We start from the raw sequence: 26038 nt of genomic DNA, 5'->3' as shown, positions 1-26038 counted from the left end.
GTATCAGTACACATGCTAAACAGTAATGAGAATGGCTACTGATTTTTTTCAAATGGCTTGTGCTGGCAACAGGTAGTTCTCCATCTCTTTCTAGACTTAGTCTTTTCCATTGCCATTTATTTCTGTTTCAGATTGCTCAAAGAAAATATTCATTTGAGTAAGCAATTAGGTGCACAGGCTATTTGAACAAATTATGTAAACCAGTATCGAAACCATTCCTGAGCTCATAAAGGCAAATTGTGTTAATGTGGAAAAGTTATAGGATTGTTAACAAGCTAAGATTCAGGAACTGAAAAACACAGCACTTGTGACTAGTAAGACTTTAATTTCACCTACTCTTCTAGTTAAACTCTGCAGTCATCAGATAACTGGAATTTATTATGGCCCTTTGTTGTGATTCCTGTATTAGGCTACAGGGAGATAAAAAGTGCCAAAGCAAACTAATTTTACCCCATAAAACAGTCATCTTCCCTGTTCCTGAATTAACAGTTCCCACACACTACACTGGCAGTGCGGGAACAAACCGAGCGTGTCTGGATACGAACGGGTCACGCTGCGACTCGCCTTTCTCCTTTGATGCTCTGTTTACCAACGCGCGCGTGCGCACGCACGCTCTGTAAAGTCTTTTTTAACTCTTCCTTTTATATTCCTTCTGTGATTTCTGGATCTCAGGTTCATACTTGTAACTCTGTACCCCTGTTTCAATGTTCCTGTCAGGCTTCTCTGTACTTGAAAGGTTCCCTATAAAAGATCTTTCTCCTCCTCCAGGCTAAAGAACTAATCTCTTTTGGCTCATTTCCTTTACAATATATGTGCTTCTGCCTGCTCTGGGATATCTTTAGTCTGTTTCTATGAGTGTTCATTATCAGCATGCCACATGGTAAAGGTCTCTTCAGATCTGCTTGTGTTTGTCTAATGGAAGGGTTTAATATAATTTTTAAAATCCAAAGAAAAGGGAAACTATGCACATATTTTCCAGTTTATGTTCACTAGGCTTTTCTGCGGCAAGGAAATAAATTAACTGTTCCCAGAACTAATTTTGTGGTGCACAGGACCACTTTGCCTTACAAACACTAAAAATATTTTTCTAATTATTTTTCTCCTTTCATCTCATTTCCTTTAAATCTGGACAGCCTACCCCATCTTGCTGTATACCAGTTCTCACCTGTGGCTATTATTCAGTTCAGGAGTTTAAGGGAGCCTTGTGAGCCTTCTGCAGAGTGTGTTCTTCTCACCCCATGATCCTTGGCTGTTGTTGACCATAACAAACATATTTTAAAATGCTACCAAGTTAACTAGAATGTTGCTAAAAACAAATGCGACTGAGCTCTATCGGCAAGATCACCGTGCCGGAAACAGCTCTTCCAAGTTACCCTCAAAAATGGAAAAGAGAAACAGAAGAATGTTTTTCATGTAACTGTGGCTTTATATTAATAGTGTAGAGCTTGACCTCCTGCTCAAACTGGGGTAAGGGTAAAGGCAATTTTTTTTGTCCATTTATTTTTTCAAAAATAGTACACAAGTATATTAAGTTGGCTTTCTTTCTGGAAACCACCCACTCTGATTATGTAAAAAAAAAAAAAAAAGTTCTTTCTGCTTCTTTGGCTCTGTCATTGTCTTGCAGTTTTTCAGGACCCCAGTAGATTCATGCCACTGAAAAGTAGGAGTAACTGGAAACCCAGATCATTTTCTTCTTCTGGACTGTGTCACAGTCAGGAATACTCTGGTTACTGTTTCTGTGTGTGTCAAGAAAAATTAGTATTCTTGCGTGTTCTGTTGGGATTGGGTTTTTTCCAGGCAAGAGTCTCTAACAACAGGATCATCTTGCATTCCTCAGGTTAGTCAGAATTCACCCATCTGAACTTAAGTTCATCAACACTTTCTGCAGGAGAACATTTTCACGTGTGCTTTCACCATGTGCTGTCTCCCTATGTGCCGACTGCTGCCCTGTGTATTGCATGTGTACGTACTCTTTTACAGTAATCTCATCTTTTTCTGCAAGACTTCTAAATTTTTCCAGGTAATGCCTTTCATAATCTCTTTTCAATTGCAGTGCTTAAGCTGCTACCTGCTGCTTGTTCTGTCCCTCAGAGCAGATCTCGTGCTCTCCTCGGGATGCTATTTTTAGAGTGCTCATTCCTTTAAGTGCCTCACCAGGGAAGCTTTTATGCTCTGAAATATAATATAGTTCTGAAGATGATGCTAACGACAGACAGTGCTTTACATGTAAATAACGAAGGCATACCTATAGAATCTTCATAGGATGCAATGATCCACAACATCTGAAACACTGAAAGCGCTGTACAACACCATGGATTTGGAACCTGTGGAAGGAAGCCTCAAAGAAATGGAAGATGATAAGTATATTAAAAGTAGTCAGTTACTGGGTGCCCTGTGAAGAGATGGCATCGAGCTTCAGGCTAGTTTTAATACATCGTGCACGCTAGACAATACAAACCTAGTTACCTGGCAGAAAAGTTCTTCACAAACATAAAACCAAATCGTTCTTTGGGCTTACTATTGTGGTCGCTGACATACACAAAGTGGAGTTCAGCCCAGTATTAAAACTCCAGTCATTTACCTGTGTGATTCCTTTAATACTTGAGAGTTTTGCCTTTCCCGTCCGGCGAAGCACAGGGCACAGACACATCTCTAAGAGTTGTGACACCTCAGTACAGGGGAGTAGTTTCCAGTCCCGCAGCCTGCTACACTTTGTCCCCAGACAGTATGTGTTGAGGGTATAGGTATCGTTCTTTTTTTGGCAGCGCATGGGGTTCTCGTATAAGAAAATTGACCGTTTCAGTCTTCCTCAGAAGATAAGGTTTACAAAATAGCATGGGGAAAAATGTTCAGATTTTAGTGAATGCAATTTTGAAATTTTCCTTTTACAGTATACTTCTTCTGTCCTTCATTTAGGTCTCAAGTGTGTATTTTCTTGAACTCCTTCTGAAGAGACTGATATGGGTATTGATGGGGTGGTCAGTTTTTAAATAAGTGTTCAACTTGTCTAAAAGCTACTAGTAGCAAAACTACTGTAATTGGACGGTAAAACCAGATGTATTCATTTTAGACAGCAGCTGTAGATGCAGTTGCAGTTTTCTATATTTAAAAAAAAAATCCCATACACAGCTAGGGAGTTTGTTTCTTAAACCATAAAATAGGAGAAACTCTCTGTAACATTAAAGTCACTTTCTCATTGCTTTTCTCTGTAAAGAAAGTAGAAGTTAATTTCTTTGGTTTATGGTTTATCCAATTTCAGTAAAAGAACCAGGGAGTTGCCACTAATCCTTACTTTATTTCTTATTATGCAGCCCATTATATACACATGTGGCACTACGTCCTTTCTTTTCTTTTCTTCACTAAGAAGAAACAGGCTGACTTCTTAGCTTCATGCTCCTCTTGAGTTCCCCATCTGTGATCATTCTTGTCAACCCAGAATCTAGCCCCAGATCTGATTTTTGATTGGAAGTGACACTTTTGAAATGAACCTGACCTTCTCTTTCACCTTCTGTCAGGAGCCTTAAGGTATAACAGCAACATTTCAAGTTATATATCATTATGAATTGACTGGCACACCTCTTCAGCATGTTTGCTAAATGGGCTGTAAATTCTTCTATCCAGGTGAAATAGCAGGTTTAAGGCAATAATATTTCCAAAAGAATAAAAAATGAAGCTGTCATTTGTACCTTTTCATGTGGTGAGACCACTATTTTACCAAGCATATTTCAATCTGGGTTTAGCTAATCATCTAAACTGAGATTAGGGATGAAAGGCTGTGTTGCCAGTATGTTCTGCTCAGGAAGGATGTTCTTTCCCCTTGTTGCTTCCTTGTCTTGCACAAGGTGGCTATGCCAAGTGTTGATTAGCAAGAAATCAACTATCTCAAGCAGCTCCTTACAGAGCTTTTTAGTGACCATTTCTAAATTCTTGCTTGCCTACACAGAAACATCTCATATACCCTGGGAATCTCTCAGTATCATGTATGACCAAGTTGTTTTCAAAGTCAAAACTACAGGGTTATTAAATATAATTTCTATTTGTCAATTTGTGGAATACAGCGCAAAGCCCATTAGCTTCAGCTTTGTATGGAGAGGAGAGGAGTGAGGAGAAGGAGATGTAGTGAGATGCCAAGGACCGTTGTCCCTGGATTGAACTTCATCCTGGTTTATTTGGGAGGGGTCTGGTTTTAAGCGAAGACAAAATGCACAAATCGAATAAAATTATTTTTCTTCGCTAAGCGTAATAATATAAAAAAAGGTTGAATAAAGGCTTCGACAGTTATTTTAAGAATGTAATATATAATCTGAAGTATAATTCGGATTTATTCTTATCTCACATTAATAATAAAGATTCAAAACATTGGAATGTGTTGAACACATTCCAAACACCTTTCCCAAAATTGTAACCGTGGTTACATCAGCTTGGGGAGGTTACTGTTATTTATGCAATAAACCGTATCCAACAATAGCCCAGTTTTGTTGGGACTACATGGTGCTGGACCACAGCAGCTCTGCCCTCTCCCACCCTACTCCTGTAGTCTCTCTGTCAGTCGACACCTTCATGTATATTCACCACCTTTTATTAGGCCTGGATGTCTAAACTGAAATTTGACTTGCTTTAAGTAGTGGCATTTCTGCCTCCTTTTGTATCAGCTGCATGGATTCCCATCACCCCTGAAAGCAAGCTCTGTGATTTTGGTGAATTTTTGTTGCTTGACTTTAGATTTCTGCTCTTGACAGCATTGGCCAGCACATCTATTGGACAAGGGTTTCCAAAAGAGGTTGTTGGACTGATATGCCTAAGGACAGCTGGCATACACTGCCACAGCCACTAAGATCTGCAGGGTGAGAAATCATCGTCCTCTCAGGGGGCCTGGTAGTTTAAAAGTCTTTGGCATTTCAAAAATGCTTTTGGTGAGCACTGTTTAATTGCTGATATAAATTTTGTCACTGCTGCTACAAAGAGCATAGCCACAGCTTATCAGACTATCTCAAATGCCTAGATCATTGAAGACAAAGATGGTTTTAGGCATTGCTGGGATTTTTTTGAGTTTTTTCCTAGACTTTCTTTTTTAAGTAGTGGTATTTTGCACAGGCTGGGGAAAAGTACTCATATTTTTAAAATGAAAATAAAACACTGTTGTTTTGTTATCAGAGGAAAGCGTCTTGTCGTGTGATACTCCTTAAAGACAAACCCTGCCAACTTGAGGTTGTTAGTACAAAAACCCCAAAATCCAGAGAGTGCACTTCTCTTACTGAGTTGAAGCCTTCCCTGGTATTCAGTACAATTACACTATAAACATGATTTGCTTTTATTAAAATGAGAAAGAAGGTGGTAGATAATCTGTTGTGCGGCATGGAGGAGCATCTTGATGAGCGATGTTTTTCTCCTCTCGAAGTTCCATAGTAATGTGAAAACTTTGGAATCTTTATTAGAGTACTCTTACTCTCAGAAGTCTGTTGTTCTTGAAGATCTTTATATTTGACTTTTTATTCTTCTTGATTTTCATCTTTTCTTTGCACCAGTTTCAGGAAATGAGAGATTTGTATCTCACCCACATAACAAACAGTTTGTCAGCTTCTACCACAATATATGTGGGTAATTTCGGCTGAAGGAGGGAAGCCTGGAAGGAATATTTGTTTATGACTTTTTTTCTTCCTTAGCTTAAGCTAGGAAGAGTAATTACATCCACAGCCTACCTCAAATAGACCTTACTGATCATTCCGGATGGTCTGCAACAATACAGTAACTGTTCCAGTAATTCACTGGGTAGAGTTGTTTAGCACGCTGCCTCCGTTCATTAATATTGAGCAATGTGAACTACAAAGCAACTTCTGCCATGCCTTAGCCACCATTTGAGAAAACGGACTGTAGTACCGTTTCGTAATATTTTTTTCACTGAGTCAATTGATGCTTCTATTTATGAAATACGAAATAAATGGGTGAAGACCAGGTAAACCTCCTTTGCAATAGCTTCTTTCCTGACCCATGTCAGTCCTGCACGCCCTGCAACAGTCGGGCTGTTCGGCTGCAGGCGCTGGTCTCGGCTACACGGAAGATGCCAGAAGCCATTAACCCCTTCAGTGACGAGTTAGCCAAGTCCACACATGCAGGAGCAGAGAGGAGCCGACACGGAGACAGGGGGTACGTGACGGGTCGCAGTTGGTTGTGCCCTCTCTACCTCCAAGAAGGCGGCTGCGGTGCTGTCACCCGTTATCGCACGACCGCGAAGAGGCTGCCTGTCGTGGTTTAACGCGTATATTCCACGTGGTGGGCAGCGACGCCGTCCCCAGGCGGGCTGCTCAGGGCACGCACGCCGCGCCTGAAGAACGGCGCGGGGCGTTACCCGGTCTCGCTGGATTTACTCCATCATCACTGCACGTGCACATGCGGTACCAAAGACTTCCGTCACCCTCACAGGGACTGTGAGGCATCACGGTGTCTTGAGAAAAAGGTATTCCTCCGCAGTCGGTGATAAATTAATGCAGTTGTGCTAAAAGTGAGTCACAAGAAGGGCAGGGAAATAGAGTAATCTGTCTCACTTTTTTTTTTTTTAAATGTTTTCTCATTACTGGGCAGAATGGCAAAACCACATTAAATATTAATTTATCTGCAAGTATAATTTCCAGTGTTTTATATATACCAGCACAGCATGAACATATTTACAGCTCTATCAGTATCAGCTGATTTTCAGCAGTCCTTGGGATTATAAGAGTGTAAATACCCAAGTTTAAAAAAAGGTTACATCCCCACGTATGCACAAAAGATCTGATACATTTGGTACATTATATGTACTTTTTCCCCCTGAAATAATATAGTAAATGCCCTGTGCAAACACTGCTCAGTTGCATAACGCGTCCATAATTCATGCAATGGATTGCAATGAGATGGATGAAGACCTGAATGTGTGCCCTTGGATATCCCAAGTCATTCATTAGTGGACTTACTAAGGTACAAAGTCTAAATCTGGTGTGAGGTCAGGTTTGACCTGTAAGATATGTTTCTCATTTGTTTTCCAAGAAATTCTGACAGCGCAAATGATTGAATTCCAAGAGTTAAAATAAGAAGCAGGTTTTAATGTATTTTTTATGAGCTGACGAGAAGTCATTTCTGGCAAGGATGGTGATTTATATGGAGAAAAGAGGAGAATAGTCACATGCAGTGAAATCATCCTATTGGTTTAAAGGCAGAAATGTATTAAAACATTCAAAGGCACAGCCCTATAATAGTGTCATTTAAAGGGATTGTTTCTCCAGAAGACAATTTTCCTGTAGTTTCTCAACCACCACAGAGTATTGCTGTGCCAGTTCTTTTAAACTATGGTAACTTTTGTCCAGTGCAGTGAGTTTCATAACTGAGCAGCTTTCTGGTTTTCTGCTCCTGCGTATTAAATGGACACACTAGCTTTCTGCTTTGGTGTTTGTTCTGCTTTAATTTAGAAAAAAATAGTGGTTTTCATTCTCAATGGCAGTAATCTAGTAAGACCTTGTTAAAATTAAGTTATGTTGGTTGTTATTAGATAAGACTTGATTGATTGTCCCTTAAACTAGATGTAGATTTTTAAAGTTAGCTTAAACAAAATTATCATTGATACTTCCTCAAAATGAAAGATTCTACGTCTTTCCCAGTACAAGTATTGTTGTGTTGTTTGACTCATAACTAATTAAATTAACTGTTGCAGGTCTAAACAAGGAATTAATTTGGCTTGTGCTGTCTTTGTATGTCTAGTAGATGTTTAATGTTATGATACACGTTTTTTATCTACATAATCACAGTGAGCTCTAACCCAAGGCATTAAAAGGTTTATTTTGTATTGTATCGTACAATCTGGACATGTCAGAGGTGTTAGAAAATAAATTATTAAAAAGTCAAGGCTTGTTCCTAACAGTGGTATTAAGGCTATGAATTTTCGAAATCCCATAACCTGTACAAAGCAAAGCAAAATATACTTTACATATACAGATAGAAATCACATTTAAAATTTCATTAAAAGTCCATTCCACACCTTACCTTTGTTTAAAAAAGAAAAAAAAAAAAAGTCCTTCAATTTCCTCCTTTTAAGATGTTTCATGCTTAGGCGCAAGTATTGTGCATTCCACTGGAGAAGTGAGTCACTGTTCTCCTGCAATAAAGTTTCTCTTTCTGGTAAGAGTGGGGTTCGTGCAATAACCTGCTTGGTGTCCAGGTTTTAATGTTGCCCATTTTGGATATCAGACTATTTTCATGGCAAAACTATGTGATGAGATGGAACGTCTGTTTTGTGAGAGGTTCTGCTGACTACATCGGAACCTCAGGCCATACGGCTGGCTGGCTGTATGGTCGAATGCCTCCGGCACTCACGCGGTGAGAAGCCGGAAGAGGTTACGCAGTTGAGGAAGGCTTGTCTCGCTTGGGTCTGTCAGGGGATGGAGGACTCATGGCCTTGAATGATTTAGTTTTCCACAGTAGTGGTTTGTGTTGGTTTTTCCCTCGGGAGAAGAGAGAGGATGCGTAGAACTGAGCAGGACGTGGAAAAGGAAAATCTCTTCTTCCCATGCAAGTTCTAGATTTGCCTCTTAAGATACGTTGACGTTCATTGGGCTTGCGTTCCCACCCAAAAAAATACATGCAGTGAAAAGTGGTTTTGTTATGTCAGCTAGCTAAAACACTGTGATTTCTGCCAATGCTATAGCTCTTCTGTAAGGAGTGTTGAGTAGGAAATTTGGGTTCTCTACGAAGAACCACATGATATGCTGAAGTTGAGAACGGCTGCTTGCAGGCAGATGCCTTCACGCACGCACACAGAGAGGTTACAGCCTCAACTGAGGCAATTCTCGACTATTTTGCCGTTCCTTGCTGACAATCTGATTTCTACTTTCCAACAGTGGGATGGCGTAGGACCTCTCCCAGACTGTGCAGAACCACCCAAAGGAATCCAGATGCTGTGGCACCCTTCAATAGTCAAACCCTACCTCACACTTCTTTCTGAGTGCTCAAATCCAGACACGCTGGAGGGGGCAGCAGGGGCACTGCAGAACTTGGCTGCTGGGAGTTGGAAGGTAGGATTGTTAACCTGATACATATTTCTTTTTCAATTCAGAAAAAACCCTACAGATAACAGCAAATTGGCGATAAATATGTATCTGAATGCTCCTGGTAGTGGAGTAACCTTCCGTTTTCACAGAACTATCTGCAGTCAAATTTGAGATAGTATTTTAAGTCCTCTGAATTGATAGAGATAGTCGTGTCATAACAGAAGTCAGCAGACAGCAGTGAAAATCATATTGGTCAAGTATGAAAAATTGCCGCTGAAAACCAATATCCAAATGAGGAGCAGCAACTTCTTTATGAATCTGGGTGACAGAGCCATGAAAAATGAGCCAAAAATATCACCAGTGACAATCAAATGAAACGGTATTGTTTTGTCACTGCAGAAACTGGTTGACATTCTCTCTCTTAAGAGAAACCAGGCAAGAGGAGAGCAAAATATAAATGATGTGACACCAGCACAAGTAATCTTACCATCTACTTTTTTTAAAATATGAGACATTATTAAAATGCATGGACAATATGATTAAATATGTACAATGAGCAAGGAAATGCTCAATCAAGGCACTTCATTCCAGCTAATCCCACTTTTCAGTTATATTCAAAAGATCCATTTTTCTCTCATGTATTATTTGCAGTGAATTGAGAAAAAAATTTAAGAACTCATTTATTAGGTTTTGAAAATACTCTAAATTTGGAACAAATCAGTAAAATTCAAGATAACAGTTGAGCCAGGTTTTCTTTTTAGGGCAATTCTTTCATTGCTTTCCTGATGGTAAACTGGTTTGATTGGGTGAATTGTATAAATATAATACATTGAATTTAAGTTAACTCTCAGTGGGAATTTTTCTCATTTACTATGAAAACACACACGTATGGGGAAACGCAGTTATCAAAGTTATGTCTCAGAAGGTATCCTGTTTGATTTTAAGCAGCTGAGCATTAGTATGCGATATGTAAATACCATTTTAATTAGGCATTCATTTTGAAATGTTAGTCCTGACTCTAATAAATTGCTTTTTTTCCCCATAAAGTTTTATTGGAAGTAGATTTGGCACATTCAGTAGATCTTCAGCGGCGTGTGATTTTTATTTTTTTTTTGAGCACTGTGTTCCACCAAACTTATAAAATGCCTTTGACTATTGCTTTCAGTGACATGAAATGAGTAACAAATTATCTGTCCAGTGATTTTTGTCCTACGAAATGCTATGTATCCACTGCACCTGAAAATCATTACACTTTTATTATTCTCGTATTGTAGACCACATCAGATTGTGTAATCCTGGCAGAAACAGGATAAATGTGTTTTATCCGTCTGGGAATGGGTGTAGTCCTGGTCCAAATGAGAAACAATGCATACATATTTGCCGGGACTAATAGGAGTGCTAAAATCCAAATGGTGCCCCTTCTCCCATTTCTAATAAATTGTATACCTGTCATCCTTTAGTTGGCAGAAGTGTACAGGGAGAGGAAGGAAAGCTCCACAGAGCTCTTTGGCAGGTGCCAGGTTAGAAAAACTGATTTGAACTTTAATACTATCTGCACTGATACCATGGGAAAACCTCAGTTGTTCTCATGTTGCTCTATTTTTCTAAAGATTCACCAATTCCATTACAAGTGATGTGCAGACACAGAATGAATATCCTTAATTTCACATGTCATACTAGCCATTTTTGTGAGGGGAATAATCCTCTTTGGGGATTACATAAGCATTGATGTTTCCACCTTTTGACCTCTCTTTTCCACTGCTGCAGTCTTCTGGATAGAAAATGACTGAAATAAAAGATAGAAAACACTTAAAGGAAGAGGTTATTCCAAAGGGAGATTTTCATTTTTTTAGTTCCTCCAAGAAATTGTAATTGTATAAAGAATGGAAAAGATTTTTATTTTTTTTTTAACTTGAAATCTTTCAAGAAGAACTTTGTGATGGGCTGAAAGAGAGAAAAAGAGCAAACTGCATGAAAATAAATAACGTTGCTATTAATATTAGTAGCAATGGCAATTGTGGGGTTTTTCCAATTAGCATTATTTTAATGCCAGAAGAATCCCAGAATATATGAGGCAGCCACTGCACCAGGCATGCTCCCACACTTCCGAAGATACAGTCTCTTCTGGAAAAAAATACGGTGCAGTTGATACACTTGCATAATTCTTTCCTAGCTGTTTCACCCTTTTGGTTCCTCTGGTATAAAGCTGTCTAATCATCTTCGGTGACCCAGAGGTAACGCTTTTACCACAGGCAGAGCTTAGCCAATGCCGTTATGAAGGGAAAGTGAGCAGATAATAGGAAGCTCGAATAATTTTTAAAAAATAAAAAATTGTGTAGGGGATTTAGATAAATGTCTGCCACTAGAATTAACAGATGATATGTCTCTAAATCCCCTAGACTGCTTTCGAAAATTTCAAACACAAAAAGAAAGCAGCAGTACGTAGCTTTAAGGATTAATAGCTGAGAGAGGCTGAAAGTTTTCATTATTTCAAGGAAAATAGTTTCTCATTGATACACACACATAAAATCAACACATGCACATAATAAATCTTAATCTGTAGGACATTTTTAGCACTGTTTCAGTTGCAGGAATTCCTTCTAAAGCCAAAAACTAACAAAAAAGAAAAAAGTGTGACACACATATATTTGCATATAATTTTTCTATGTCAAGCTTTGGACCAAAGTCTTGCCATATATTACCCATCTGCAAAGTCAGCTCGTTTTTTTTTACAATGGCTAGGACAATATTTTGTCTGTGCAATTATTGTTAGAACCAAGACAATTTATAACAAATCAAAAAAGGAGCATATTGGTGACAAATACGTTAACAGGTCCAAATGAAAGTTTACCATTAAAGCAGGGTACTGATCTGAGGTGTGAGGAAGGATATTTTCAATGTGAGAATTTAACCTGGGATATATCACCTCTGTGTATCTTGACTTTGATGTATATTCTGAAGAAGAGATCGACAGCTTATACAAAAAGCAGAACTCATTTTGGAAGAGGCTGTTTCAAGTGAATGTGGAAATTCGTTCATCTTGCTCTTCTGCACCAAGATGTCATTATATAGGGAAGACATCGGTATTGGAATCTGAAGGAACCAAACCCATTTCTTTCATGGAAAAGTACACGCGTATCCTCACAGATCTCTCTTTTTTTATTCATGTGCTTACTTGATGCACCTATGAAAAACACGAATGGCCCTTCTGGAATAATATATATGGAGACAGCCAAATAATGTGAGCCTTTGGGGGGGATTTGACAAATTAGTTTTCCACATCGCTGCCAGGGTACCACTTTTTAGGTCTGACTGCTGCTTTGCGCAGCGGTGTGTGGTACTAGCAGTTGGTCACTGCGCGTCCCCCTCCGGATGGGCGCGATGGCCATGAGCAGTGGGCACTCCAAGGGAGGACACGTCCAACCTACGGTCGGTCAGGTTGTCAGTGCTGTACGTGCGGACACCTACCCGCTTCTGCAGAAGTCAGCTGCTCCTTGGGGCTGGGTGGGTTTCTGTTTGAGGGGAGTCATTGCTTCCCAAGATATTTTCTCCCATCAAATCATAACCGGGGTAATTTCACTGTATCCTAAACTTCCTACAGGTAGAAGGAGCAACGCATAAAAAGGGCAGCCATTGCTTTTGGGTTTGCTTTCTTTCATCACCACTCCGAGATTTATTTTTTTTTTCCAAAAGTAGACTTTTTCTGATTATACTTAATATGAACTTGTATTTTAAAGCTGCTTAGTAATATGAATTAAAAATCTAGGCAAATACATTCTTCATCAAGCTTAGCTGGAGTTTTCCCTGAGCGAGTGAGGCTTGAGACGCACCTTTGGAAGCAGTGGAGACTCCTTACTTCCCATTAGGTATCGACTTTCATTGGGAGCTCTGTTAGTTTTCTTTGCCACTTAAATTGGGTTTAACCAAGTTTGTGCAAAAACACACAAATAAAAATAGGAGGTTTGCTGACTCACTCAGCTGCCTGCTTATTAAGAAATTTCTCTCACTGTAGCACTTCAAACCTGAAGTCCTTTCTGCAACCTCATATCATTATTTATTTTAATACCTTGGATTAAAAAAATTACAAGGTATAAAATTACAAGACTCATCCCGTAAAAGGAAATCTCCATAGATCTTTTTATATGTAGTCTGGCATCAGTATTTTTCCTTAGATGGTGGGAATAAAAGTGGAAAGTTCTTTTTAGTTTTCACCTTGGTCAATAGGCTATTAATACATTAAATCGACTGAGCATGTAAAAAGTTATATGCAAAATGTCCTAGAGTTAACGATGTCAAGAATCCAAGGTTATGTCCCTTCTGAACAAAATCTCCCTCTCAGGAAGAAAGGAGACACTAGGATATTACTACGTCTGTCTATATGTATCTGACAGCTAAATTTAGGCTGATGTCAGTTTATCTGCAAGAGACATTTCTGCAATACCTGCTGCTGTGAACTCATAGAATCACAGAACAGGTGAGGCTGGCAGGGACCTCGGGAGGTCGTCTGGTCCAGCCCTGTCCTCAAGCAGGGTCACCTAGAGCTGGTTGCCTCGGACCTTGTCTAGACAGTTTTTTGACTGTCTCCAAGGCTGGAGACTTCACAACCGCTCTGGGCAACCTGTGCAAGTGCTCAGTCACCCTCACAGTGAAAAAGCATTTCCTGGTGCAAACCTCCTGTGTTTCAGTTTGTTCCCATTGCCTCTGGTCCTACAATATTATCTTTTCTATTATATGCAGTTAAAAACACAGAGATGTCACCACAAGTAGGATTTCCTTAGTTTTGTCAAACCCTTAAAAATCATTTCTTCATTCACATGATCCTGGTTTGTTTCTAAAATATTATCATAACATATATAGGTAATACATACCTTTTGAAAACAGAAACCAAGACCTGCTATGTTTCTGTTGGCCATGTAATGGCTTACATCAGAACAGGTAGCACACCTCCTCTGGGCCTTGGTTAGTCCCTTAGTGCCCAGGCTTCTGTCCCAGTTACTTTGCAGGCTTTACAAATTTTCTTCATCTGCTTTAATGACAGTATGACCAGCTTTGTTTTCCTGAGTGTCTGTTCATAGAATAATGGAATTGTTTAGGTTGGAAGAGACCTTTAAGATCATCGGGTCCAGCACTGCCAAATCCGCCACTAAACCATGTCCCTAAGCATCACGTCCGAATGTCTTTTAAGTCCCTCCAAGGATGGTGACTCAACCACTTCCCTGGGCAGCCTGTTCCAATGCTCGACAACCCTTTTGCTGAAGAAATTTTTTCCTAATATGCAACCTAAACTTCCCCTGGTGCAACCTGAGGCCATTTCTTCTTGTCCCATTGCTAGTTACTCGATTAAGAGACCAACACCCACCTCGCTCCAGCCCCCCTTCAGGCAGTTGCAGAGAGCGATCAGGTCTCCCCTCAGCCTCCTTTTCTCCAGGCTGAACAACCCCAGCTCCCTCAGCCGCTCCTCATCAGACTTGTGCTCCGGACCCTTCACCAGCTTCGTCGCCCTTCTCCAGACACGCTCCAGCCCCTCCATGTCTTTCCTGCAGTGAGGGGCCCAAAACCGAACACGGTACTCGAGGTGTCACCTCACCAGTGCCGAGTACAGAGGGACGATCGCTGCCCTGCTCCTGCTGGCCACGCTGTTCCTGACACAGGCCAGGATGCCGTTGGCCTTCTTGGCCACCTGGGCACCCTGCCGGCCCATATTCAACTGGTTGTCAACCAGCACCCCCAGGTCCTTTTCCACTGGGCAGCTTTCCAGCTGCTCTTCCCCAAGCCTGTAGCTCTTCATGGGGTTGCTGTGACCCAGGTGCAGGAGCCGGCACTGAGCCTTGTTGACCCTCATACAACTGGCCTCGGCCCATCTTTCCAGACCCTTCTGTAGAACCTTCCTACTCTCAAGCAGATCAACACTCCCACCCAACTTGGTGTCATCTGCCTCTGAGTTGCCTGCCCCTTCCTCCAAAGGTCATAAACTCTTTTTTTTTTCCTGAGTTCTCTGAAACTTTTTTTTCCTGAAAGCTCTCTGCTCAGTCAGGCCAGTCATCTTCCCCACCAGCTCGTCTTTTGGCTCATGGGGACGGCCTGTTCCTGCGCCTTTATGATTTCCTTTTCGAAGAATGTCCAGCCTTCCTGGACTCCTTTGCCCTTCAGGACTGCCTCCCAGGGGACTCTGTCAATGGGTCTCCCAAACTGGCCAGCCTGCCCTCCAGGAGTCCAAGGGGGCAGTTCTGCTGACCCCCCTTCTTACTTCTCCTTGGGGTCCTTAACATCAGAAACAAGTGCTGCTCTATTTCAGTCTTGCAGTCGTGTGAGGCCATAGGATTCCTTAGCTAGTTCTTTGTACCTCCTTTCCTTTCACTTCCATGTTTGATCATACTCAGCAGGGAATGATAAAGCTCTTTGGTCAGACAACTGAATGTCCCTGCCTTTGATCCCCAACAGGTATAATACCCATGTGAATGGGGTTTATGGGTCATTGGCCTGATCTCTTGAGATAGCTAGATGCAATCTCAGTCTTTGTTCCTTAGGCAAGCAACTACATTTATTTTCTTAATTCTGTCCTAGAGAAATCTGACTCTTATGGGAGCAAGAGCTCCATTAAGTAAATTATTAGATAAGGAAACTGAAAACATAAAAGGGACTGATTCAGTCACAAGGTCAGCGCAGCTACTTCAAAGAGTAGTATGAAAAGAGTTTCAAGCTCCTTACCATCCAGACACTTGCAGATAATGAGTAATTATTGTCTAAAATAGCAGACATCTGGGTTATCAATCTTCCTCTTATCAGGCAAGGACATATTGTGGGTTCCTTGCCAGACTTTTCTGATGACTCTAGTTATTTGCATATTAACCCTTTGGAGTTTCATCAGGCTATTCCAGAAGAAAGTTTTTTGGATTACAGTGAAAAGGCTTGCATTCATTTTCTCCAAAATACTAATATTATGAATCCTTATGTGATAGGAGGGAGAAGGCGGCTTATAACACATCATATAGTCAACAAAGGCAAACTTTTTAAATAACCAATGCTTTATTCTGTCAGGAATTCTTACCTGGGTGGAATCCTCCCCCATAGATGAGGCAGTATCAATTAATACAGGGAAATGCCTTGGCTCTATAGGAAGGAAGACAAGATTCAAGGGACAGGACAATATTCGAGAAGCAAGACCTGCTGCTGCAAACACCCCTATCACAGACTTCATGAGGAGATCAGCATGGACGTTAGTTTGTGGAGCAGGACCACAGTAGCTCATGGTCAATTCATGCTCAAAGTAACCCCTTACTACATTCAGTCAGTTTGCGTCCCATGAGATGTGTCACTTTTGTCTCAAAGCCTTTCTTTTTTAATGATATTAGGTACAGTGTTTGGAAAAGTCATTGTAATGGCTCTCAGATCATTTTGAATACACAGTACGTAGTTGTACTGCAGAACCAAGAATGATGACGTGCGAGGGCGGTTCCTTCCAAACTTTACCTTTCTCAAACATTTAAGATCTCTTCTGTTAACACCATTTTCATTTTCTCTAATTTATTTATTTAACTGTATACCTTTACCTACCAGATTTTTTCCTTTCTCTTTAAACTTGACTAAGGTCACGGAGCAAGAGGACAGCAACCAGTTAATACTTTTCTCTTGTCCCAGTGCAAAGATGTAGAGAACTTGCTGGTGGCCTACCAGATGGGATCATTTCTGAGAACAGAACACTGCAGTCAGGGAGCAGAAAGTCGCTGGGAAGTGCTTGCTCTCTTCAGAAATAGCAAAAAGATAATCACAATTTCAGAGCCTTGCTCTCTGTCAGGTGGTGTGACTTCTCAGGGATCCCAGTAGAGTTATTTGAGTAAAGTAGATCTGTAATTTTCTAATTGGAATGTAAATATGTAAAAATATTATTTATTTTTTTTCCTGATGCATGTATTACATTAAGTATGATCAGACAAAGAGGAATACTGATCTTTGATTACTCACTGATCTTTGATTATTCAACATGCAGTTCTCTTCCATGGTCTATTGTTCCACTGTTAGCAGACAGCCCCTTTCTAAGCCCCTCCTAGCAAATTCTGAGTCTCTCTAATCTTCCTCGTTCTGTTGGTAATTTAGTTTACTTTGTCATGCTTGCTGCCCTGGTTTGGCTTTCATTTTGCAGTTTATGCCTCAGAAATTCCCTTTAATGTTTGGTATCTCAATAGTCTTTGAGTCACATTGTTGAACTGTACCAAAGCAATGCAAATTCTGGTCAAAACTGAAGTATGTGATGGTGAAATATTCTCAAGGTACTCCGGTAACATTGATGTCAGTGGCAGGAAAATGAATGCATTCAAAATATCAAGCATATACAATAGTTGGTATTCCTTGGCGGGGGGGTTGTGGGTTTATTTTGATGGGGTTTTTTCATTTTCATTTTGTGCTGGAAGTTGCTTCATTTTTTGGTTTGGTCTCCTGTGGTGGTGATTCGTAGGAGAATAAAGAAAACCATATGAAACACTAAAAGGAGTTAACTGCCTACATGCTTTTTAATTTTTTTTGAAAAAAATAAGTAAGTCTTATCTAGATTAATTACTGCTCTGTTGAGTTTCAGCCTAATGTAATCTTAACCCCTAGAGGCGTTCAGCTCTGGAAAGGGTCCTTTATAATAACTGTGACAAACTAAAAAATAATTCTCCGGTTTACTGTCTTTTTCTACTTAATTACTATGACAAAAATAAAAAGGGAACTACTAATGAGAGTGGACATAGAGATGCACGAGGTACCTTCAAAGTGATGTATAGTAGTTATGCCCCCTGAATTCAGTTACCTGTTAAGAGTATTCATGCACAGATTGTGGCTCCTGTGCTTGTCCCTGATAATTTAGCCACAATCTGATGCAACAATAATGATTTTATTTTATTTTTTGGCTCCTTGTTCCCTCTAAAGTGTTTGCTGTTCCCATAGGAGCCCTTTCTCTTTACAAACTGAACAGCTATTTGATCGTTGACACTGCCACTGATTTGTGGAATAACAGGATGATTAAGTATATTGGCAGAATGCCTCATTTACCTACGGAAAGGCAACAAACCCTTTGTCTCTTCTTTTTTATGATTTTCATCTCTTCTCTTTTGTACTTCACTGAGCTCATATTAGCAATTGACCTGCAATGTGGAAACGCGGGTGCATTTCACGACAGCTTTAGGCAAACAAAAGGTTCATCAGTATACGCAAGAGCAAATCAATTTTTCCATTCTCTGTGAGAATAAAATAGCTGTTTTGAGGCATCTCAATTTGAGCGTTCCTGAAATCCGCACAGCGCAACGTGATTGCTTGCAGAGACTTGTCCTAATTGGCAGCTTAAGGAAAGAGATACAGACAGTTCTTACCACTTTCCACATGGGAAGTTCTCCAGAGACTGTTGAAACAATTAATAGACATTTCTGTCTTTCTGCCTAAGGTGCATGACTTGAAAACGCAGATGAAATGATAGCAAATCACACATTGAGGAGTCTGTGAACTTCTCCCCAAGCGGATGACATCCTCTGGAAAAAGAGACCCGGGGGGGAGAGGAATGCGCAGGGGAGAGGAGAGGTTTCGTACATACTTTCCTCTCTTTCTCCCATTGGTTTATGTATGTGTGTGCATATGTGCATCTGTGAGACATTATATCTGGAATTTTCCCTTATGAAAACTTTGGAGCTGTATTTTTTACTATTGTGATCAAATTAATTGTTTCATTACAGATGCTGAAGGCTTGCATGTCATTTTTTCAGTAAGGAGGTTTATATTTTCTCTTTTTTTCATACTAAGTTATTTCAGTGTTTCTCCTACAATGTCTTCTAGTCTCCCTAGAGTTAAAAAAACTTTCTTAATTTGTTTCTTTTAAACTTTTGTTTTGGAATGGATGATGAAAAATCTACAACCCAAGAAGTCCATTGTAAGCCTGGGTTTCATAAAACAAGTGCTTGTGTTTTCCCTTGCTAGCTGACTAAAAAAAAATCAAAGGAAAACTGTTTACTGAGGGGTTTTGTATGGAAGTTTTTATAATAGAGTGAATAATCTGTAAGATCATTTTAGATTCTCTCTGGTATTGAATAGACACACATACGTTTTTTTAAAGCAACAAACACCCCGAGTGATTCCCCATGTAATCCGTACTGGAGGTGCTACATCCGTGATGTCCTTTCGCAATGAACGACAGCACCTTTCCCTACACTGTCTGCTAGCTTGAACTCTTACTCAGCCAGGCAGGCTCACTCCTTTCTCAGAATAGTCTCACTGCTACCACGAACTCTCACTCCGGCAGTCACCTTGTGATCACAGCAGGCACGGCGGAGGCCTCCCCTGGGAGAGGGGTAGAAAATCCAGCGACGGGAGTTTTTCAGCGCAAAGAGCTATTGCTTTGGGTACTCCCGGCTGCGGGTGAGAGTGTGTTTAAGTGGCAGGTAAATATGTGTTTATTAAAACAGGAAGCTTAGAAAGATTAATTTGGTGTCTTCATAGCATCCCTTATATTTAATACCCTATTAAAATCGAGGTATAGGAAAGAAATTATTTTTCAGCAGATACTTTCTGTTAAACTCACTGATCCTTAAGATGTGTTTTAGTTTTTTTCTGATGATTATCTGATGCACTGGTTCTAGAGAAGACACTGGGGCAGAAAGCACAGAATAAGATCAATCAAGAATGCCGCTACCACTTCCCTCACCTAAGAGCTATTTGCTTCGCTGCAGAAAATGATGGCACGTTTACGTTTTAGACGTATTACATTACTGTGCTCAGTGATGCCAAGAACCTCGTGTCCCATTTACCTGACTTGAAAGCTTATCGTAACCATTATCACTTTTATCTACAGCAAAGTCCAGCCAGCTGGCTTTTGTTATGCATAGTTGCTACAGAGGAGAAATAATAAAATAATATTCTTTAAATGCTGGTTTCTTTTCCTTTTTCCCAATTTCTCCTGAATGACATCACCTGAAATGAATTTGTACTCCAGATAGTGCAACACTGCAGCCCTTGTCTGTCTCCGTATTTACTTTTCTTATCATAAAATACATTCTGGCTTTTGCTATTCAGGGCACCTGTCTATGGTATAAACAGACGCTAGCATTTAAAGTGAGCACTTCAGCTGTGGTAAGTAGAGGCCGTATGCCAAGGTTAAGCATAGTCTGCTGACAGTGAGCATGCTTACCTTTTTCTAATGCTCTATTTCCTGGAATTTGTTTTTACTCTTTCTGTTTATGGAGGAACACTATTGCGATGTAACTGTTCTTTAAGGTGTGATCTAACTAAGGAAGGTTTGTCAAAAGAGAAGGGTCATCATGATCTGAAAATCCTAAGCCTTATCATCCTAGTTTCTGAAATATTTGCAATATTTCAAAGGCTAAAGGCTTCCAGAATTTTGTCTTCACCTTCCAGGTACGATGGCAGGATAAGCATCCATGCCATAGCACTAAAAGGAGGGAGAAGCTCTGCTTCAATAAATTCCTTTCAACTATCAGTACAAGGGGCATGAACATGAATGTGAACTTTATGAAAATTCCAGAGAGGAGGTCAGGATGTGGGGAGGAATATATGCCTAGCAGATGGCTTGTTTTGAAGCGGGCTGAGCTGAGAAGACCTGCGCCTCCTGCAGGTGTGCAAACATCTCAAATTTGGCAATACCCGTAGATTTTAAAACTACAAGGTCACAGTTCTGGTCTTGTTTACATTTTTTTCCAACTCCTGGACCCAACAATGGAATGAAAAAGAGGATAGCATAGTTAGTCTTTCATCCCTTCAGGTGCTGGGAACCCCAAGTTGTGCAGCATCGGATGGACCTCCTAGTCACGGCACGCTGCACAGATCCATCCATGGAGAGGTTCACTGGCATGATAGTCTTTAGAGCTCTTAGAGGATGTTCTTAAACAACTCTATTCATCATTTCTACTGTCAAACAATACTGATAACATGCTGCTTCACTTTGAGATAAAGACAAGGGCACGCCAGTGGTGGCGTGACCAGCTGCCAAGTGGGAGATGCCAACAGGCTTCTCTGATACGATCAGCCACGGGGTTTATCCCACAGCCATGTGGTGCACGCAGGACGGCACAGCACAGGCCTGCGCCTCCCTCGGGTCAGCTCTTACCGTGAATCTCTAACTCCTCCATGTGCATTAGTCTCCCGGTTGGGACCACTACAGGTACCAAAAACAGACGTATCGTTGTCCTCATTTTTCGTTCTGAACAAGTTGACAATCACAAGAGAAATTACAACAGCATTTTCATGGGTTTAGACCATGTAGTTCTTATACTAATAACAAAGAAACCTCTTGAACGTGTTTTGTAATATAAATTTTGTTGTTTTAGCAGTGAATAAGCATCATTAGATGTTGCATAGGAAATGCTGATGCAAAGCAAGTGGCCTGCAGGCTTGGGCTGTAAAGGTGTAACCAGGTGTGCTAGGAGTAAAGCCAATTCATCATTTAATTTCTCTGCCACCATAAAAAATCAGTGCAGACTTCCAAATCAAGTGGTTGCCTAGCACCATAAATGCAATTATTTCCTGTCTTTTGAGTTTAAATCCACATGTTTCTGTTAGAAACTCAGATGCCTTGCTTTCTGTAGTGGGTTTCTCACTTTCTTCTTCACGCTCTCCCATGTGTCTTCACAGTGGTCAGTGTACATCCGCGCTGCTGTCCGCAAAGAAAAAGGATTGCCGATCCTGGTGGAGCTGCTTCGAATAGACAATGACCGGGTGGTATGTGCAGTTGCTACAGCTTTACGAAACATGGCCTTAGATGTCAGAAATAAGGAGTTAATAGGTATGTTCTTTCCAAACAATCTATATATTCTGTGGGTTTGGTTTTTTTGTTGTGGGTTTTTTTCCAGTTTGCAGTAGAATGAGCACAATGAAAACAATTATTCTCACATTTCTAGCACAGTTTCTTTAATTCTTTCTCTGATGTGTCATATTCAGATTTTATGTGACAGCTTAGTGCTATATTGCAAGGAATTGTTAAATTAATTAAACATCATGCAATGTTTCATGATCTGTCATACTGTAATCTCCAGAAGAAAAGCAATGGCTTTGTTCTGCTTTAGTACTTCATTCCTAGGCTGGCAGTAGCACTTGCACCTTCCAGATCAAGGATCTAAGCAGAGCAGCCACTCCTGATCCTCAGATTATCTGCCGCAAGTAATTTTGGGGTCATGAAGTGACAAATCATAATGATTTTAAGATGGTTCCAGGAGTTTACTGGGCAGATCAGTAGCTTCAGCAAGAGAAGTAGTAGATGCTTGATTCACAAACACATACGCAGTTAAGGAAGAGGACAATAATTTACATAAATCATTGTTGCCCTTGAATTCTGATGGTATGGTGAGCAAACATCTCGGGGGTTTGGAGTTTTTTAATCTTGTTTGGGGGTTTGGTGGGGTTTTTTAGCTGAAATTCATCCAAACACTGTGGATCGTTGAATTTTTATTTCATGTTCTGTCTTTGAAAAATAATCACTTCCTTGATTTTGAACTATTTCAACAGTCATGACAAAATGATTTCTACTTCTTCTGTACATTAAGAGCATATTTTTTATCCATTTTTGCTAACTTGTTAATTTGTTATCAAGACAGCATGCTACTCCTCCTCTGCTTTTAATTACAGAATTCCACAAATAGATACTTTGATCATAATATTTTATTATTTGTATCCAGTGCTATCTCAGGGTTAGTGCTGCATGACAGCAGTGCTCTGCAAGTTGTTAAAACAAGGCAATCACTCTTCTCACGTATTGTACGAACTAAAGAGACTTCACTGACAAAATGTTGTAAAGCAAATAGAGGTAGAGGTTGGTGAGTAGTGTAAATGTGCTGTGATTGCCCAGGGATTGAACTCAAGACTGATGCTTTACCTTCAAGACCAGCCTGCTTGTTCAGCTTTTGCTCATATTATAGCTGATAAAATTGGCATGAAATTAGATTTGTTCTATGTATTGTGTTCAGCTTTTGGGAAGCAGGATGCTGCATATGTGTTCTTAGTGGGTTTTTGTTGTTTTCTAGGCATTTTAAAGTAGAAATTACTGCTGAAGCAAGTATAACAGGCCATCTAATCTGGATTACTAACGGCCCTTTTTTTTTTTTCTCTCATGATCCCACCTCCACATTCAGTCTACCGCATGTCATAGTCTCTATTATTTAACATCTTATTCCTTTATTTGTGGGACTTCTTCTACAGGGTTCACAAACCACACTCATACTGAGTTATCTTCTATAATCTCTTATTCCTACTTATTGACATCACATAAAACTCTTTATGGTTGAATTTACAGAGTTTAAACGTGGTTTCTAATGCCATGAGTTAGACTATATAGGGTTGCCTTTTCTGTGCTCTGATTATTATTTTTTAATTGAAAGTTTTATTTCCTTCCCAAATCTGAAAATTTCATTTAGGAAAGTAAGGCTGTACATGTGAAATTCAGCTGTCTTAATATGATGTGCCATTCAAAATACTGGATAAATTATGGATAGCAAGCTTGCACAACCTCAACTTTTTAATATTTTATTAAATTCTTGAAGAACATGTGACATAAACAAAGATGAATTTTAAAAAGGTGGAAAAAGTCTGTTGAAAATAATTACCTAATAAATTTATTTATGTAGCCAACTTGTAATGGCTGTACAGTGCTGCTCAGATTTAAGTTATTCGTGGGGTGATTCTGGGGAATTGTACTTTCTAACTGCAATACAAATTTGCTGCAGTTTAAACACACCCATATGACAGGGAAGTTGTGACTGTAATTCCTGAACCATTTCAGCTGTGATCTTTATATGTTCATTTCTTTGGCTTTCATCATTGAACTTCAAAGAAACGGTAATAACGGTCATTATTTCTCTTGTTCCTGAATATACTTTAGCAAATACGGTCTATCATAGTGCTGATTTTCAGAAATGCTAAACACCTGGAATGGTCAAGGATTTCAACTCAGGTTGTAGGCAGTCCATTTTTTGTAATTACAGTTCCACATATTCTACAGTGCTGTCGTTATGGAAAGGAAGACTCAGAAGGGGCTTCTTCAGGCTGGTTGCTCCAGCATCTTTCTGCCTAACCAGAATCGACCTCCTGTTTATCTTTCCCTTTTGCAGTTTTTGTTTATGCATCATATTCTTGCAGTGACAAACTCTGCCTCACAAACTGGAATTTGCCCCTTAAGATAACCCTTTTTAGAGATGAATTTTCCAACTGTATATATAGTAAAATTACATAAGTAGAATTGAGATGGTTGGGGTTTTTTAATGCATCTATAAAGCTTTCTTTTCAGTTGTGCTGTGGCTCCATTCCCGGCTGACAAATTTTTACTGAAATGTGCCAGAGAATGAAATATTTCTTTCCGCTGCTGCCAAGCAGCCCATAAATCAGTGTTGAGGCACCTGGCAAATACATCAGAAAGCTTGCTGAAATCCAGACTCACCTGTACCGAACTACAAAACAAACAAAAAGACACTTCTTTTAAATGGCCAGAAGTTTCTTTCTAGACTTCATTGAACTGACCAGTCTGTTTTTCACACAGATCTATCAAGTGTGTTGTTATATTGCTACAGGTTGGTGTCAGGCTTCTCTTGTAATTTATATGAGCCATCCCCATAACAGCACTTTCTTTGTTCGTAGTGAGGTCTTCTTCCTGGGTTTCATTTCAGGCACACTCCATGTCCTTAAAAGGACCCTCTTTTTTCTCCTTCTCCATCGCTTTTGCGTAATGCCATGTGTCTCTAGGCAGAGACAGCGGGCAGATTCATTTTTCTTCTTCCCAAAATTAAACTGCACTCAAAGGCATGGCAAGCCTGGCCTACTTAGTACTGGCACTAGATAATCCAGCACCCAGTGTGCATTCCTGGTCACGGTTAGACCACGTTCATTTTCCAGTTGCCTTTGAGGACCCTCGTCCGCATGAAGTAGTACCCACTCTATGTTGCTTCCCAAGAGTACACCCCATGGGAAGGTTTATCAGCGTTCTCTGTCTCCCACCAGTGCCACTGCGGAGGGAAGAGGTGCTGTGGGTCTTGAGAAGACCCACTACTGATAGTGCCTGGTTTGTTCTTCTCTGGTCTCCGAGGTCTAGGCTGCACAGTGCCCCTCTGTCCCTCTGGTACCCCAGCATCTTCCTGCTTCTTCTCACATGCTCTGTAGGCTTTTTGGAAGGCTTGTTTTCTTTCCTCGAAGCAGGTTCTGTCCCTGCTAAGCTTCTCCAGGGGGCCATTAACTTCTCCGCCCAGCCCCACTAGATGCCTCCAAGTTGGCCAAAACCCATATTATTTTGCTTTTGATTAGTCATTTAGATAGAAGAAAACCACTTTTATCCCACAGGTCCTCCAAGAGCTTTGTTGATGACCTCTGTGCACTTAGGTCATCCCCATGTTCCTTCCTTCTTCCTTTATGTTTCCCTCTCTCTCTCAAAAAAAAGGGGGGAGGAGGGGAAAGTAAAATAACAAACCTACCCTTCTGTGTCCCTCAGCGCTATATAGGTGCCTTAATTTGAGGATATGGCATTATTTTCCCTCCCCCAGGAATGTCGTTTTTAACTTGAGGATTACCTGCAGACCTGCTGTTTCTGGCAGCGCCACGGCACGCCACCATCTTCCCTACAGTAGGTGCACCTACAGACTTTTATTCTCTAAAGCCACACTTTCTTGGAATGATGTCAAAAAATTGCTAACTTAGTATAAGGTTTTTTTCTTTAAATAGAGGAAACTTGGATCAGCTGGGCAGAGCAGAAAAGCTTAAAAATAAAGCCATCTTCTGTAAACAGAGTCTTTGCAGGATGAATTGTTTCCTTGCAGCCTTGGTCCAGCAATCTTCAGTGGCTTTCTGATTCAGACACCTTCCACACAGTCCTCTGGGCTTCTAGGAAACTTTCCGTGGATCATCTGAGCCTGCACTGTAGACCTGTGTCCTACTTTAGATAAAATCTCTTTTCCTCCATAGAGTCTCCCAGCCAGCACTGGTGCAGCAGCCTCCCTTCTTGCTATTCCCTCTCCTCACTCTGCATGGGAGAAGGTTTTCCGAACCAAGATTCCCCATTTGATCCTGAG

At 40.4% G+C, this 26038-nt stretch overlaps 1 protein-coding gene across 8 annotated transcripts in view; it reads left to right on the top strand.

The window, feature by feature from the left end:
• Positions 1-26038, top strand: part of CTNND2 (catenin delta 2) — a 665464-nt gene that overhangs the window by 564041 nt on the left and 75385 nt on the right. For all 8 annotated transcript variants that reach the window (XM_049823921.1, XM_049823920.1, XM_049823918.1 and 5 more), the window contains 2 exons: positions 8865-9038; positions 21627-21777. In XM_049823921.1, the coding sequence (XP_049679878.1) occupies positions 8865-9038; positions 21627-21777 (325 nt within the window). The remainder of the gene's footprint in view (positions 1-8864; positions 9039-21626; positions 21778-26038) is intronic.

This window comes from Accipiter gentilis, chromosome 20 (assembly GCF_929443795.1).
Source record: "Accipiter gentilis chromosome 20, bAccGen1.1, whole genome shotgun sequence".
Lineage (NCBI taxonomy): Eukaryota > Metazoa > Chordata > Aves > Accipitriformes > Accipitridae > Astur > Astur gentilis.
Note: the sequence above shows the minus strand (reverse complement) of the source record. Positions and strands in the feature narration are given on the sequence as shown.